Genomic DNA, 15980 nt, shown 5'->3' with positions numbered 1-15980 from the left:
GCGTGCAACCACACGCGGCCGCGCGCAACCGCGTACAACTGGATGCAACCGCTGTACGGCCGCGTGCAACCGCGTACGGCCGCGCACAACCGCGCACAGCCGGATAAAACCGCGTACGGCCGCGCACAACCGGATAAAACCGCGTACGGCCGCGTGCAACCGCGCACAGCCGAATAAAACCGCGTACGGCCGCGTGCAACCGCGCACGGCCGCGCACAACCGTGCGCAGCCGGATAAAACCGCGCACGGCCGCGTACCACCGGGTTCAGCCTCGCACAGCCACGTACGGTCACGTACAACGGCACGGTGCCGGGCACAGCCGCGCGCTCCCGCTACGGCCGCCCCGGGGGTCCGGCGCCGTCCACCGGGGTCCTGCCCAGCCCCGGTGATGGGTCGGGGGGGGTCCCGGCGGGGTTTGGGGGGGAATGCGGGTGCAGGATCCGGCCGGGGTCCGGCGCCTCCTCAGGGGGGGCTGGGGGCGGGGTGAGCCCCCCCACGTCCTCAGGCCACGTCATCATCCAGGCTCACAGCCTGGCGCTGGGGGGGGGGGGGGGGGGGGGGGGCTGTCAGTGGGGGGGGGGGGGCACGACTGAGCCCCCCCCACGCACCAGCCTGACCCACACGGATGAGCCTCTTGGGGGGCACAGCCCCCCGCATCCCCCAGCTCACCGTGGGGTGCCCCACGGCTCGTTATGGGGTGCCTGAGTGTGTGACCCCCCCCCCCCCCCCCCCCAGCTCACCGTGGGGTAGCTGAAGCCCCCCTGCCCCCGGCCCAGGGGCTCCTCGTCCTCGGTGGTTTTCTGGTAGACGGGGTTGTCGAAGTTGATGCTGTTGGTGCTGCGCCGGCGCCAGCTGCGCCAGAGCCCGCGGGCGCCGAAGGCTGCGAGGATGAGGAGCACTGCGGGGAAGGGGGGGATTGGAGGGGGGGGGGTCAGGGGACCCTGGTGCTGGGGACCCCCCCCCTTCTGGGGTCCCCCATGCTGGGACAACCCGCCCACCCCGTTTTTGAGACCCTCTATGCCAGCACCCCCCCATTCTGGGACACCCCCCACAACTCAGACCCCCCCCCCCCCCCCCGCCATGCCGGGACCCCCAACATACCGAGGGGCAGGACGACCGCGAGCGCTGTCGGCCCCGTCCTGCTCCCCGCGTGCCCCATGGCGTCACCGGTGCCGCCTGGGAAAGGGGAGAGAGGCGGCCATCAGCCCCGAGCCGTGGGGCTGGGATTTGGGAATGAGCTGTGGGGCTGGGATACGGGGCTGGGATTTGGGGATGAGCCGTGGGGCTGGAATACGGGGCTGGGATTTGGGAATGAGCTGTGGGGCTGGGATACGGGGCTGGGATTTGGGGATGAGCCGTGGGGCTGGAATATGAGGCTGTGATTTGGGGATGAGCTGCGGGGCTGGGATACGGGGCTGGGCTGAGCTGTGGGACTGGGCTGAGGTACGGGGCTGGGATTTGGGAACGAGCTGCGGGGCTGGGATACGGGGCTGGGATTTGGGGATGAGCCGTGGGGGGTGGGCTGAGGTACGGGGCTGGGATTTGGGGCTGAGCTGTGGGGCTGAGCTGAGGTATGGGGCTGGGATTTGGGGATGAGCTGTGGGGCTGGAATATGAGGCTGCGATTTGGGAATGAGCTGTGGGGCTGGGATACGTGGCTGGGATTTGGGGATGAGCTATGGGGCTGGGATACGGGGCTGGGATTTGGGGATGAGCTATGGGGCTGGGATATGGGGCTGGGCTGAGCTGTGGGACTGGGCTGAGGTACGGGGCTGGGATTTGGGGATGAGCTGTGGGGCTGGGATACGGGGCTGGGCTGAGCTGTGGGACTGGGCTGAGGTACGGGGCTGGGATTTGGGAACGAGCTGCGGGGCTGGGATATGAGGCTGGGATGTGGGGCTGGGCTGAGCCATGGGGCTGGGCTATGGGGCAGGGGCGTGAGGAGGGGCCGTGGGGCTGGTACCTGTTGTGGCGTTGCTGGAGGTGTTGGTGGTGCCGGCGGTGCCGGCGGTGCCGCCGCCGGTGGTGGTGGGGCTTGAGGGCACCCCACGGCCGTGGGGGTCCCGACCGGGCGTCGGGGGCTGCGGGGGGGGCTGTGGGGGTGCTGGGGGCCGCGTCCATCGGGGCTGGGGCTGAGGGGTCTGTGGGGGGAGAGAGTGAGTGGGGCTGGGTGGGCACGGGGGCTGCGGGGGGGGGGGGGTGCAGGGGTTTGGGGGGGCAGGGTGCTGGGAGTGGGGGGGGTGCAGGGTCGGGGGGTGCAGGATGGATGGCAGGGGGGGCTGTGCAGGGTGAGGGGTGCTGGGGGTCTGGGGGTGAAGACTGCAGGGGTGGGGGGGCTGCCCGGTCCAGGGGTGCAGAGTCTGTGGGTCTGGGGGTGCAGGGTGCTGGCAGTGGGGCGGTGCAGGGCGCTGAGGGTCTCGGGGTGCAGGGTTGGGGGGGGTTTGGGGTGCAGGGTGCATGGTGGGGGGGGTGCAGGGTGCTGGTGGTATAGGGGTGCAGGGGTGGGGGGTCTGGGGGTGCAGGGTCTGTTGGTATAGGGGTGCGGGGGGTCTCGGGGTGCGGGATGCCAGCAGCGTGGGGGTGCGGGGTGCAGGACGGGGGGGGGGGGGGTCTGGGGGGGGGGTGGGTACCTGGGAGGCAGGCGCGTCCGTCGGGGGCCAGGCGCTGGCCGTCGGGGCAGGCGCAGGTGTATCGGGGGGCGCGGGGGCCGAGTTGGGGCGCGGGGAGGCAGAGGAACCCGCAGCCCCCGTTGTCCTCGGAGCACCGGTTCTCACCTGGGGGGGGGGAGAGAGAGAGAGAGGTCGGGGGGGGGGGTTCGGGGGGGGGAACGGGGCGGGATGGTGGGACAGCGGGATGGAAGGATGCGGGGATGGAGGGATGGGACGCGGGCTGGGGGAGACGGAGGGACGGGAGGAGAGAAGGACGGGGGGGCCGACGGGCGGGGGGGGGGGGGTACCTGGGGGCTGGCGGAGGGGGGGGAGGAGGACGATGTCCTCGGGGGAGAAGAGGTCCTGGGCCACCCTGCGGAGGTCGGCGCCCGTCCGGCGGTTGGCGCTGAAGATGGCCTCGCTCAGGACGTCGCTCCAGAAGACGGTGTCCTGCGGGGACAGGGGTTGGGGACACCGGCACCGGGGTGGGGGGGCGAGGAGGGGATTGGGGCGGGGGGGGGGGGGTCTCACCTCGAAGACGGTGATGGCGAAAGGGTGGGAGAGGACCTGGGGGTCGGCCAGGAGGGTGCGGCGGTGGCCCCCGTCCACGTCGACGCTGGAGAGCGCGTGGAGCCGCGAGTCCACCCAGTACAGGCGCTGGGAGGGCAGGTCTGCCGGAGGGGGTCAGCCGGCACCGGGGGGGGGACAGGGACACGCGGGGATGGGGACACGGGGGGGGGCACAGGGACGAGGACACGGGGGGACGGGGACTGGGACCAGCTTGGGGACTGGGACCAGCTTAGGGACTGGCAGGGGACCAGGACAGGGATGGGGAGAAACCCCAGGATGTGGCCGGAGACTGGGAAGGGGACCAGGACAAGGCTGGGGACAGGGATGGGGACTGGGACCGAGACCAGAACCAGGGATGGAGACTGGGACTGGCAGGGGACCAGGACAGGGATGGGGATGCGGGCAAGAACATGGATGGGAACAGGGATGGAGATGGGGAGAGACCCCGGGATGTGGCCGGAGACTGGGATGGGGACCAGGACAGGGATGGGGATGAGGACTGGGACTGAGACCAGAACCAGGGACGGAGACTGGGATGGGGACTGGGACCAGCACAGGGACTGGCAGGGGACCAGGACAGGGATGGGGATGAGAGCAGGATGGGGACCGGGATGGGAATGGGGACGGGGATGAGGACCGGGACAGAGACCAGAACCGGGGATGGGGACTGGGACGGGGACACGGACGCCACCGCGGCTCACCCAGCGTTATCCCGTTGGGCCACTCGATGCCCTCGGTCACCAACGGGAACTGGTCGGCACCGTTGAGGCCGCCCTTGGCGATCTTGGCGCTGGCTCCCCAGTCCGTCCAGTACATGTAACTGGGAGAGGGCAAAGCCGGACCCCGTCACCCCCGCCCGGTGTCCCCAGGACCCCCACCGCCTCCGCCTCGTCCCCCTCCCCGCCCCGTCCCCGTACCCGCGCAGCGGGTCCACCGCGATGGCGCGGGGCTTGGCCCCCGGCTCCCGCACCAGCGTCCTGCGGCGCGCGCCGCTGCCGTCGGCCACCGAGACGGTGCCGAGCCGCGAGTCCGTCCAGTAGATGTTGCGGTGGACCCAGTCCAGGGCGACGCCGTCGGGCGCTCCCAGCCCCGTCCCGACGACGGCCACGCGCCCGCTGCCGTCCGCCGCGCCGGCCAGCGCCGATCTGCCGGGACGGGGCCGGTTACGGCGACGGCGGTGGGGACCCCGGGGCCGGGGGTGGTGTGGGGGGGTGTGGGGGGGGGTCCCTCACCGGTAGATCTTCCTCTGGCTGAGATCGGCCCAATAGACGGTGCCGGCGGCCACGTCGGCGTCCAGGGCCCCCGCGTGCTTGAGGGGTCCCAGCAGGCGCCGGTACTCGCCGCCGTCCAGCGCCAGGCGCCGGATCTCGTGCCGGTTGGTGAAGAGGAGGGCGGCGGGGGGGCCTGGGGGGGGGGGGGCGGGCAGGCGCTGCACCCCGCTGCCGGACCCCCCCCACAGCACCCCTGACCCCCCCCCCCCCAAACCCACCCCTCGCCCAGCTTGCACCCACTGCTGGGCCCCCCCCCCCCGGCACCCCTGACCCCACTTGCAACCAGCCCCCCCCCCCCCCACCTGCACCCACTGTTGGACCCCCCCCCAGCACCCCCAAACCTACACCCAGTCCCGAACCCGTATCCCAAACCTGCACCAGGCGGGGGGGGGGGGGGGGGCAAGGGGGAGGAATTGGGGTGCAAAGGGGGAAGGGATGGGGGTGCAGGAATTGGGGAAGATGGGGGGTGCAAATGGAGGGGGGGGGTGCTGGAAGGAGTAATTGGGGTGCAAAGGGGAAGGGGGGTGTGGGGGGCAAGGGTCGGGGTGCAAGGACAAAGGAATTGGGGTGCAAAGGGGGGGATAGAGGGGATGGGGGGTGCAAAGAGGGAGGAACTGGGGTGCAAAGTGGGGGGGGGGGGCGCAAGGATGCAGGAATCAGGGGGCAGACAGGGATGAACGGGTGGGGGAACGAGTATGGGGGTGCAAGGAAGGAGGATGGGGGTGCGGAGGGCTGGAGGGGACTGGGGGGTGTCGGGGGGGGGGGGTGTCACCCACCGAGGGCGCGGCAGGCGCGGGTGCGGGGGTCCAGCCGGTACCCCTCCCCGCACTCGCACTTGTAGCTGCCGGGCAGGTTGTGGCAGCGCTGGCTGCAGCTGCTGGGGTCCTGGCACTCGTCGATGTCTGGGGGGGGGTCAGGGGGGGTCAGGAGGTTCCTGGGGGGGTCAGGGGTGTCCCTGGGGGGGTCCCATGGGGGGGTGGGGGGGGTTCCCAGCACTCGTTGATGTCTGCTGGGGGGAGTCGGGGGGGTCTAGCGGGTCCCTGGGGGGGTGTCAGAGGGTCCCTGGGGGTATCGGGGGTCCCATGGAAGGGTCAGGAGGTCCCTGGGGGGGGGATTGGGGGGCCCTGGGGGGTCAGAAGAGGCTCTGGGGGGGGGTCAGGGGGACCCAGTGGGGGTCAGGTGGTCCCATGGAGCGGGGGGTAGGGTGTCCCATGGAGGGGGGGGTCAGGGTGTCCCATGGAGGAGCGGGTGGGGGGTGTCCGGGGGGGGGGCAGCACCCACCCTCGCAGCTCTTCCCGTCGGAGCCCAGGCGGAAGCCCTCCAAGCAGAGGCACTGGTAGCCCAGCCGAAGGTCCTGGCAGATGTGGGAGCAGCCGCCGCCGCCGTCCAGGCACTCGTTGGCCCCTGGTGGGGGGGGGGAGAACCAAGGCGGGGGAGTGGTGAGTTGGGGGGGGGTGACCCCCCCAAGTAACCCCTGGCACCGGGCAGAAACCCCAAACCCCCATGGAAGCTTGTGGGGGGGTGTTGGGATGGCTCGGGGGGGGTCCCGGGGGGGGGGGGGAATTGGGGGGGTCTGGGGGGGGGTGTTGGGGGTCCCGGCCGTACCGCACTCCTTGATGGGCTCGTCAGACCAGTCCCGGCAGTCGCGGTGCCAGTTGCAGACCCGCTCCATGGGGATGCACTCGCCCGAGCGGCACTTGAACTCGTGGGGGCCGTCGCAGGCTGTCACTGGGGTGGGGGGGGGAGAGCATGAGGTCAGCCCCCCCCCCTCACCGGGCACCCCCAACCCCCCCCCATCCTCCTCCCAGCGGGTACCGTTGTGGCATCCCTCCTCATCGCTGCCGTCGGCGCAGTCGGCTTCGCCGTCGCATTGCCGGACCCCCAGCACGCAACGCCCGTCCCGGCACTGGAACTGGTCGGGGAGGCACGTGGCGGCGGCGGCTGCGAGGGGAAGACGGGGGGGGGGGGGGCGGTCAGATGGTGCCAGAGCATCGGGCCCCCCCCCCTCCCAAATCCCCCTCCCGGAGCATCCTCCGGGCTCACCCACCGCATCCCTCCTCGTCGGAGCGATCCCGGCAGTCGGGGCTGCCGTCGCAACGCCAGCGCCGGTGGATGCACTCGCCGGAGCCGCAGGCGAACTGGAGAGGGGGACAGGGCTGGGGGGGTCGGGAGGGGCCGCAGTGTCGGGGCCACTCGTCGGAGCCGTCGGGGCAGTCGGGGTCCCCGTCGCAGGCCCAGAGCTGGGGGACGCAGGCCGAGTCGTTTGCAGTGGAAGGCGTGGGGGCCGCAGGTGGCGGGGGGGGGGGCAGCCGGCCTCGTCCGCCCCGTCCTCGCAGTCGCGCTCCCCGTCGCAGGCGAAGGCGCGCGACACGCAGGCCCCGTTGCCGCAGCGCAGCTGGTCCCCGGCGCAGGCTCGGGGGGCTGCGGGAGGGACCCCGGCCCGGTCAGTGGCTGCGGGGGGGGGGGGAACGACACCCCCAGACCAACCCCAGCCCCAGCCCGGTTCCCGCCACACCCCCCCGCTGCCGGCACTCACGGCAGTCCAGCTCGTCGGCGCCGTTCTCGCAGTTGCGGTGCCCGTCGCAGCGCCAGGACGCCGGCACGCACCGGTTCTGGCGGCCGCCGCAGCTGAACTCGCTCGGGGAGCAGGAGAGGGAGCCTGGCGGGGGGGGGAGCGGGGGGGGATGGCACCGTGGCACGGCACGGCACGGCACGGCACGGCACGGCGACATGGGGAGAGCCAGGCAGAAGAGACACTGCCTGGCATGGGACGGCATGGCGCGGCACGGCGCGTGGCGCATGGCACGGGACAGCAGACCGTGGCACTGCCCGGTGCGGCACGGCCCGGTGCGGCACGGCACGGTGCAGCGGGGCATGGCACGGCAAGGCATGGCACACACCACGGCGTGGCACAGCACGGTGCAGCGAAGCATTGCGCAGAATAGCACGGTACACGGCACACGGCGCACGGCACAGCGCGGCACAGCGACACACAGTATGGCACAGCGCGGCACGCGGCCACGTGGCACGGCGTGGCACGGCACACGGCACGCCGCGCCGCGTCACGGCGCTCAGTGCGGCACGGCCCGCGGCACGGCCCGGTGCCTCACGGCACCGCAACATGCGACGCGGCGGCCCCGGCACTCACGGCAGGTCTCCGGCGTCTCGTCGGAGCCGTCCTTGCACTCGGTGCTGCCGTCGCACACCCAGGCGCCGGTGATGCAAGAACCGTCCCCGCACCGGAACTCGCTCTGGCCGCACTCCTTGGTGCCTGCCGGCAGCGGGGGGGTTCAGCGGACGCCCCCCGACCAGGGACCCCCCCAGCCCCGCGCCGGAGCCCCCCCAGCCCTGCCGAGGCCGTCGGGGCAGCCGCCGGCGGCGTTCCCACGATAAAACCCCCGAGTTTGGGGGACGGTGGCAGCGAGACCCCGAAAGCAGAGACCCCCACTGGGAACCCCCCCCCCCCCAACCCCCCCACCAGCACAGGCCGGGGGGCAGCGAGCCCTGGCCTGGGGGGGTCGGGGCAAGCTCGGGGGGGCCCAGCCTGGCCCGGGGGGGGTCTGTCCCGGGGGGGGTCCAGCCGCATTGCCGGGGGTCAGGCCCGCACCGGGGGGTCCCAGCCCGGTCCCGGGGGGGTGTCAGGCCCGGGGGGTCCCATTCCGGTCCGGGGAGGGGTGGCTCAGTCCCGGGGATCGGGTCCCTCCGTGGGGGGGTCCCGGGCCCGATCCCGGGGCGGCGGGGGGGGGGGGGGTGTGTGTCCCAGGGGCTCCGAGAGGGCGGGGCCTGTGCCGCGCCCTCCTGGCGCGCCGCGCTCCCATTGGCCAACAGGGCGTGTCCCCGCCGGGTGGCCAGTCCCGACCGCCGCCAATGGGAAAGGCGTCCGCCGCGGGGCGGGGCGGAGCGCGAGCGCTGATTGGTCCCACCCGGCGCCGAAGGGGCGGGGCAGCACCGCCCCTCTCCCCGCCCACCGCCCCCTGCCCGCAGCGCGGCGGCCATGGCGGCGGCGGCGGCGGCGACCCGGGCCCGGCCCGGGGGGGATCGGGAGGGTCCGGGGGGGGTCGGGAGGCGCCGCCGCCGCTATGGGCCGCCAACTCGGTTTCCCCGGCGGGCAGCGGAGCCCGCGGCGCCGTTCGGAGCCCGGCAGGGCCCGGCTTGGGGCGGGGGGGGGGGGGTGAAGGCTCCGGTTTGGGGCGGGGGGCAGGCCCCGGTTTAGGCGGGGGGGGGTCAGGCCGCGGTTTGGGCGGGGAGGGGGTGTCAGGCTCCGGTGTGTGTGTGGGGGGAACCAGGCCCCGCCGGGAGGGGAGCGGGTCCCGCGGGGAGGGCAAGCGCCGGTGGGCTCGTTCCCCTCCGGTGTGTGTGCCCCCCCCGCGGTTCCCCGCTCCCCCCCTTCCCCACCCGCCGGGGGATCCCCGGGGCAACCCCCCCCCCCCAGGTCTCCATTTCTTTTTTTGGGGGGGGGGGTGTAACACCCCCAACCACCCCAACTGTACCCCCCCCCCCCCCCCGGTTCCCCCCCCCCCCGGTTCCCCCCCCCCCCTTACCTGCCCCCGGTTCCACCGCCGCCATCTCCCCCATCACCATCGCCAGCACCAACGCCGCCGCCGGCCCAGGTCCCATCCCGCCGCCCGGCACGTGCCGCCCGTCTCCCGCTTCGCAGCTCCGGCCCGGCGCCCACCTGCCGCCCGCCAAAACCGGGGTGGTGGTGGTGGGGGGGGGGGGGGGGTGTCGAGGGCGAGGGGCACGCGGCGACGGCGGGAAGCGCGGCGGCGGCGGCGATGGTGACGGCGGTGGGGCCCCGGCGAGGCCCCATTTCAATGGGCAGCGCGGGGGTGGGGTTTAACGTGGGGTGATTTTTCAAAACGGCTCCACATCACGAGAGGAGGTGGAGCGGACGAGGGCAGACGCGCCGACGGACGGACCTCTGCCGACAGACGGACGGACAGGCGGACGGACGCGGGGGTCCCCCTGTGCCGGTTCCCGCCCGGTGGCTTTAAAGTGATTTAAACCGTTTTGTCGCTTAATTCAAATTTCTAGCGGAGGCGGTTTCACCTAGGCGGGAGGAAGGAACCGGCGGTTTCTCCCTCCGCCGGCACCGGCAGGAGGAACCGGGGCGGCCGCCGTCAGCCGGTGAGGTTGTGCCGGTAGCCACCGCGATAGCCGGGGTGACATTAGGTCCCCCCATTCCCCCCCCCCAGTGCCGGCATCTCCCCTAATAATTGGGGAGAAGCCATGATACAGCGCTTCACCAGGTGCCATGAACCCCAAGGGGCTCCTCCCTCCCTCCCCTCCACGGAGGACACCCAGACCCCCCCCAAACCCCCTCAGCCCCCTCCATTGCCAGTGAGGACCCCCCCGCGCCCACGGCGAGAGAGACCCCGCAGAGACAGCCCCGGTCCCGTTGGTTTAATTTATTACTGCTCGAAATCCAGTGACATCGACAGGCGCGGCCGGCACCGCGCTCCCCCCGCTGCCGTCCCGGCGAGGGGCCGGCGGCGCGACCGGCGGGGTACGATCCGGTCCGAGGAGCGGAGGGCGAGGCGCATGCATCCACGGTTAAAAACGGACGGCGAGGGGACGCCGCCGGCGCCGCCGGAAGGAAGAACCGGCACCGCGCCTTCCCCGTCCGCCGCCTTCCCGCCGGTTAATGCCGGAACAGACGCTACGGGGGCCGGGAGGGGCCGGGAAGGGTCCTACAGCTCTCGGCAGTATAAATACGGAAGAGGTTTTATACAGTTTACTCGAATCTGGAACTACAGCGTTGCTACCCGTTAGAGCTAAGGTGTGGGGGGGGACGGGGTGGGGTACGGGGTGGGGGGGACGGCGCCGGGAGCCCGGAGCCGTGGAATGTCGGTTTAGTCTTCTTCGGTGCCGCTGCCGGAGCGATCCTGGAAGGAGGGAGAAGAGGTCAGGGCCGAGGAGGGGGCAGGAGGAGGAAAGGAAGGGGTTGGGGGGGCAGGAGGAAGGAGCTGGGGGACAGAATGAGGGGTTTTGGGGGTAGGAGGAGGGAGTTGGGGGGCAGGAGGAAGAAAGGAAGGGGTCTGGGGGGCAGACAAGGGGTTTAGGGGGCAGGAGGAGGAAGTGAAGGGGTTTTGGGGGACAGAACGAGGGGGCTGGGGGGCAGGACCTCACCTCCTCCTGCTCCTCCTCGCTGTCGTCGTCGCTCACCACGGGCTTGGCGCGGGAGCCGCGGCTGGTGCGCCGGCGGCCCTTCAGCCGGTCCTGCGCCTTCTCCTTCCGCCCCAGCTTGATCTTCACCTTGACGGAGCGAGCTGCGGTGGCAGCAGGGGTGGGGGGAAGGAGGAGAGGGGGTCACAGCGGCACCCCACGCCAGCTTCGGCTCGCCGGGGGCTCCCCTATTCCCCCCACCCCCTCGCATTTTGCTATCCCAGAGCCCACGGTGTCACACCCTGACCGGGGGGGGGGGCACGGGTGCAGCAGTGTCCCCCCCACCGTCCCTGTCCGGCGTCCCCGCGGTCCCCGGGGCAGCGGCGCTGGCAGCGTGCGCTTCCCCCAGGCACGCTGCCGGCCCTGCCCCGCCGGAGGGGGGAGGTCCGGGCTCCCCAGCCCCCCCCCCACCAACGCCCTCGTCCCCGCAGCGGCAGAGTACTCACACTCGGATTCGGATCCTTCCTCCTCTCCTTCCTCCTCCTCCTCGCTGTCCTCACCTTCGCTCTCCTCCTCCTTCTCAATTTTCTGCCTCACGCTGGTGAAGACGGACTGCAGGACGATGGAGTCTTCGTAGATCTGTGGCGGGGGGGGCAGCGCCAGGGTGAGGAGGGGAGGGAAGGAGCGGGCAGCGAGCGCTGCCTGCCCGGCATCTCCGGGGCTCACGCCGCGCCGTGCCGCGCCTTACCAGAGAGCCCTCCAGGTTGAAGGTCTGCGCGTTCTGGCACAGCAGCATGACGTCCTTCTCCAGGTCATTCAGGCTCCGGTACTTGTGGTTGCGGATGCGCTCCTGCGGGGAGAGAAGGGATGAGTCAGGCCGTCACGCTCGTTAGCCGGGCAGTGACGAAGGGGTTTGGTCCGCACCCTCCGGCTCTCCCCGGACACCGACAGCAACACCGGACGCTACAGCCTGCCTGCGTCCAGCTCGGGACAGCAGAGCCACCGCACGCCCGGACGAGGGGTGGAGGCATCCACGCGACCGCCGGCCACCGTGGCTGACGTCAAGGCCGACTGCACCAGCGCGGCAAAGCGTGGCGGATCCACGCCAACTGCGGCGTGACTTGGGCGGCGTTACCTTGATTTTCTTGAAGTCGACAGGCTTGCGGATGAGCTCGTAGTACTCCGGCAGCTCCTTGCGGGAAGGCAGCTGGATGAAGACTTCGCTGAGCTGCCGTCCACTACTACTACAAAGAGAAACCGCGTGTCAAAGGCGAGCGCCCGGCAGCGCCGGACAGAGCTGCGGCAGAGCTGCTTCCCTCCCTCCCTCCTCCTCGGCAGCGCTGGCACAGGGAGAACGTATGCGTGTCCCCCCGGCAGCAGAGAGGAGCCCAGGGGTCTGGGGCATTTAAGCAGCTGCTCCTCTGCGTGAAGCACCAACCGCTGCACCATGGGTGCCCGAATGGCGAAGCGCAGCACCGGAGGCAGCCGGCAGCGCCGGACGGAACAGCCCCGAGTAGACTGTGACCCGCGGGACAAGGCAGCAGCGACCACCCTGCAGCAGGACGGCTGTGTGCCACGAGGCCGCCAAGAAACGGACGGGGTTTTCTGCAGCCTACGGCCACACCGGGCACGAGCCAGGCCTCGGTTCATCCAAGTTGGCGGCAGAACTGCCCTCCGCAGCCTAATTAATTAATTCCTCATTCCCAGCCCACTAGACGAAGCTGCCAGCTGGACACGCGTGCGGCACTCAGCCCGTTTGATCTTCCCAGTGCTCTGCAAATCTCGGCTGCCCCCGCGAGCCAAGAGCCACAGGGATTAAACCGGCAGCGCTGCCGGTTCCCTGGCCAGGGTTCAGGCTCTCGTTAGGAGAGTGCAGCCAGCGCCGCGTGGTGAGAGCTCGGTGCCCATCCCCGCTTCTCTTACCTGTCCTTATACTTGATGACGGCGTCCACGATCTTCTTCATTTTTTTGGTGAGGTTGGGGGGGTTTGGGGAAAGTTTCTCCGCCGGCGGTCTGCCGCGCTTCTTTTGCTTTTTGCTATCATCATCCTTATCCCGGCTGCGGGTGCTGGTGGTGGGAGTGGCGGAGCCGACGTCCGTGTCCCGCTTGCGTTTACGGGAGGATTTTTTCTGGCGCACCTCCTCCTCGATCTCCTCCAGCGTGCCCTCCTCGATCGCCTGCCCAGGGGACCAACACAGGATCCGCTAGCACGGAGGCTCCCAGCTGCCGGGGGCTGCCACGGGGGGCTTCACGGCTCTGTGTGCTGGGGGACGTCCCCGCCAGGCTGCCGGCACTGCCCGCTCAGCCAGGACCTGCTTAACCCACCTCCGCCGCTCCCAGCCCCGGCTGGACACGCGGCCGAGGGGCTCCGGCGAGCACCTTCCCCTGTGCCGTGAGCACACGGCAACACCGCATTTCCAAACCCCAAACAGGCCGGGGAGGCAACTCGGGGTTCGGTTCCTGGGAATGGAGGCTCTGTAGGGCGCCGGCTCAGAGGCTCGGCCACGGGGACAGCTTTGGGGCGACCATGAAGGTCCCTCGCTGAATGACGGGTAATTGCGGGATGGGGAGAAAGGAAGCCCCGGAGAGACCGGCTATAGTGCCGACAGCCTCTCCAGCCCAGGGAGCTCAATACATCAGCCTCGCCGTAACTACCATTGCCTCTCCCTCCTCCTCCTCCTCCTCACAGTCACACCTGCAGGGGTTCAGAGTCTGCCTGGCCTCGTTAAGAGCAACCCTCCGCTACGGCGTGGGTTTGTGCCGGGACACCTTGGGCTTGAGGGGAAGCTCGTGGCCGGGCCAGGCTTCGGGGATGAACCGAAGCCGCTTTGGAAAGCTTTGTGGCACGGAGCGGTTTTAACCATGCGGTGGAAGGCGGCAGGCGGCCGTGGCCCCAGACACTTGCTCTGGCGCAGAGGGAGGGACCCGAGCGCTGAAGCCGAGGTTTGAGAAGGCCATTGGAGAACGATGCTGTACCATGTATACCTTGAGCCACTGCTTTTCCGTCAGCGAGTCGCTGTAGTCCACCTCCTTACGGTGTCGTGAGCCTCGCCCAAACATCTTTTCCTCCTCCTCCTCACACGTCAACCTCTCCACCTCGGCATCATCCTTGATGATCCAAGACGGCAGCTCATCCTCCTCCATCAGGCGCGGTTTGCGCTTGGGGTTTCGCGCCTCCTCCCGCCTGCGGTCCAGGTCCATGCGCTGGAAGAAGAGGGGTTTGCTGTGGGGCTGCCGGCAAAGCCACGGCGAAGGGTGGCCGCCATGTCCCTAACACCTCGGGGTGTCCTTGGAGGAGCACGGGGTGCTGCAGGACGGGCACAGCCTCGAGATGGCTGGAGGACGGGGCTTGGGGATATCCGAGCTGGCACAGGGCTGTGGTGACAGCAGGGACGGGGGACGCTGCCCTCCGACCGCCCAGCGTGCGTGGCTGGAGGAACCACGCAAGGAGCTGGAGGCGTTTCGGTAGCTACCGGCTCCTCACAGCTCAGTAGAGGCTGCGTAAAATAAACCCCGCCGGCCGTGAATGGGGAGAAGCGCGGCACGCTCACCGGGAGCCAGAGCAGGGGCGGTGGGAGGTCGGACCTAGTTAAGCCGACCGCTCCGCCGGGGGTTGGGGAGCTCTCTTCTCTCCACCAGCCTTCTCCGGGCAAGTCTGCCGCTACTGAAGCCCCTTGGGGACTGCAGGCTGGCGTGTCGGGCACAGAAGTTACACGTGCACCGGCAGAGCTGATAGGGCTGCGATTTTGGGGAGATGTGAGCTCTGGGCGAGAGACACCCGGCCTCGCACAAACACCCTGTCCTCATTCAGGGTTTGCCCAAACCAGTGCCATCTGCGAGACCTTGAACCTTCAAACGAGGCTCGGAGCTCGGCGGTCTCCTTTACGAGGAGCCTTTCCTCCATTTTAAATGCTCCTTGTCCCACCTCCAAGAGTTTTCTCAGGCCAGAGCTCTTTTGGGTGGGGAAACAGCTTTTTGCTGAGGGACAGGGGTCCTGGCACACGCCTCCCGGCCCCATCTCCTCCTTCCCGCAGCAGGAGCGGAGCCCGAGGCTCGGCCCCTCTCCGCCGGCTCCCCCCCGAGCTCATCCCTTACCAGAGCTGGGAGCGTCCTGACTTTGAGCCCCTGCTCTACTGTTTTGTTTTACCTGTTGAATGAGTCACGGCTTCGTTAAGCACTCTCAGCTGATTTCTGTTAGAGAGACCGTTTTAGCTGCTACTCGGAAGAACAGCGGGCACCACTCCTCCTCCGCAGCCTGTGCCATGCTCACCATGAAAAGGTCAAACTCCTCTTCGTGCCGCGCAATCATCTGGTTGACCGTTTCGTCGTCGGGAACTTCGTCTTCTTCCTGCAAGATTTTAAATCCCCGATTCAATGGCGAGAGAAGGCGGCGCGGCAGTTCGTCCGCTCGGAGCACAGCACCGAACATCGTTACCATCCGACGCTTGTTCGGTTGCCCGTGAAAGATGTGTTTTTGGGTGGCCTCAGTCCAGTTTCTAGCGGACAGGTTATCCACGGTGCAAAGATCACCGTCAGAGCTGGCACGTGCGTTGGCAGTCTCAGCAGCAAGGCCGAGGATTGAATGGGCGTGGAGACTGAACAACCCCTCTCACCTTTAGAGGTGGTTCCTCCAACTCAGCGTTCAGGCACAGGGTTGAGGCAGTGTGGGGGAAGCTTGCACTGCCACTGCCGCTGCCCGCGCTGTATCTGTTCTGTGGATAAATAGAGGACTTCAGTCTCCAGGGCTGTCAATCCGGCACCTTTCACCGACGCTAAAAATTCACTTCAAATAGAAACAAGTGTTCATGCTCCTTTTTCCTTCTAGCCCCCACGCCCTTGGCCTCGAGGACGCACAGAGCAGTGGAGCAAAGCCAGCCACACGTTCGCCATTCGCGCTCTGGAGTAGGAGGAAGCTGCCTGCGCTGCCCCTTACCTCGTCCTGCTCCTCGTGCTCCAAGATAGCCTGGAGGAAGGCTCTTCGCTCGTGGCTCGAGGACTTCTGGTCAAACATGCCGGCTTGGATAACCTTCTGATCAACATTCAGCTTGTATTTGGCAGCAGCAAGGATCTTCTCCTCCACGCTGTTGACGGTGCAGAGACGGAGAACGCGCACTTCGTTCTGCTGCCCGATGCGGTGCGCTCGGTCTTGCGCCTGCAGGTCCTGCCGGGGAAGGGCGCATCGTTTGCCGAGTGATTTACAGCCGGCTCCCGCCGAGATAAAACACGCTTTATCCTCTAAATCATGGGAGACGCAGGCCGCTCCCCGAACGCTCTCAGCGATCCCTGAGGACTACGGTACGCTCGCAGGGAATTCAGTTAACGGAAACCATTGGTACTGGTGGCCGCTCTCTCCTTAGGAGACCGAGCGTGCATGGGGAAGAAAACGA

The 15980-nt window shown here is 69.4% G+C and overlaps 2 protein-coding genes across 12 annotated transcripts in view; both read right to left on the bottom strand.

The window, feature by feature from the left end:
- Positions 1–307: 307 nt before the first annotated feature.
- LDLR (low density lipoprotein receptor) lies at positions 308–9248 on the bottom strand. Its single transcript, XM_030030112.2, is given in 19 exon segments — positions 308–537; positions 741–898; positions 1102–1176; positions 2630–2773; positions 2956–3097; positions 3179–3318; positions 3919–4037; positions 4135–4362; positions 4450–4621; positions 5265–5390; positions 5770–5892; positions 6094–6216; positions 6304–6429; positions 6536–6752; positions 6754–6792; positions 6794–6909; positions 7025–7147; positions 7637–7762; positions 9030–9248. Coding segments are annotated over 19 exon segments (2409 nt in total). The 5' UTR covers positions 9106–9248; the 3' UTR covers positions 308–501.
- Positions 9249–9881: 633 nt separating this feature from the next.
- Positions 9882–15980, bottom strand: part of SMARCA4 (SWI/SNF related, matrix associated, actin dependent regulator of chromatin, subfamily a, member 4) — a 29749-nt gene continuing 23650 nt past the window's right edge. Inside the window, exons 27-36 of one of the 11 annotated variants that reach the window (XM_030030100.2) lie at positions 15527–15754; positions 15207–15305; positions 14864–14941; positions 13570–13797; positions 12517–12770; positions 11729–11837; positions 11342–11443; positions 11100–11232; positions 10618–10757; positions 9882–10373 (exon numbers count right to left, since the gene is read on the bottom strand). In XM_030030100.2, the coding sequence (XP_029885960.1) occupies positions 10341–10373; positions 10618–10757; positions 11100–11232; positions 11342–11443; positions 11729–11837; positions 12517–12770; positions 13570–13797; positions 14864–14941; positions 15207–15305; positions 15527–15754 (1404 nt within the window). In that variant the 3' untranslated portion in view covers positions 9882–10340. Of the gene's footprint in view, positions 10374–10617; positions 10758–11099; positions 11233–11341; positions 11444–11728; positions 11838–12516; positions 12771–13569; positions 13798–14571; positions 14942–15206; positions 15306–15526; positions 15755–15980 lie in introns of those variants that run through there. The other 10 variants (XM_030030101.2, XM_030030102.2, XM_030030103.2 and 7 more) reach the window with 10 other exon arrangements.

The sequence above is a fragment of the Aquila chrysaetos genome, chromosome 11 (genome assembly GCF_900496995.4).
Source record: "Aquila chrysaetos chrysaetos chromosome 11, bAquChr1.4, whole genome shotgun sequence".
Classification (NCBI taxonomy): Eukaryota; Metazoa; Chordata; class Aves; order Accipitriformes; family Accipitridae; genus Aquila; species Aquila chrysaetos.
This window is presented reverse-complemented; position numbering and strand designations above follow the sequence as displayed.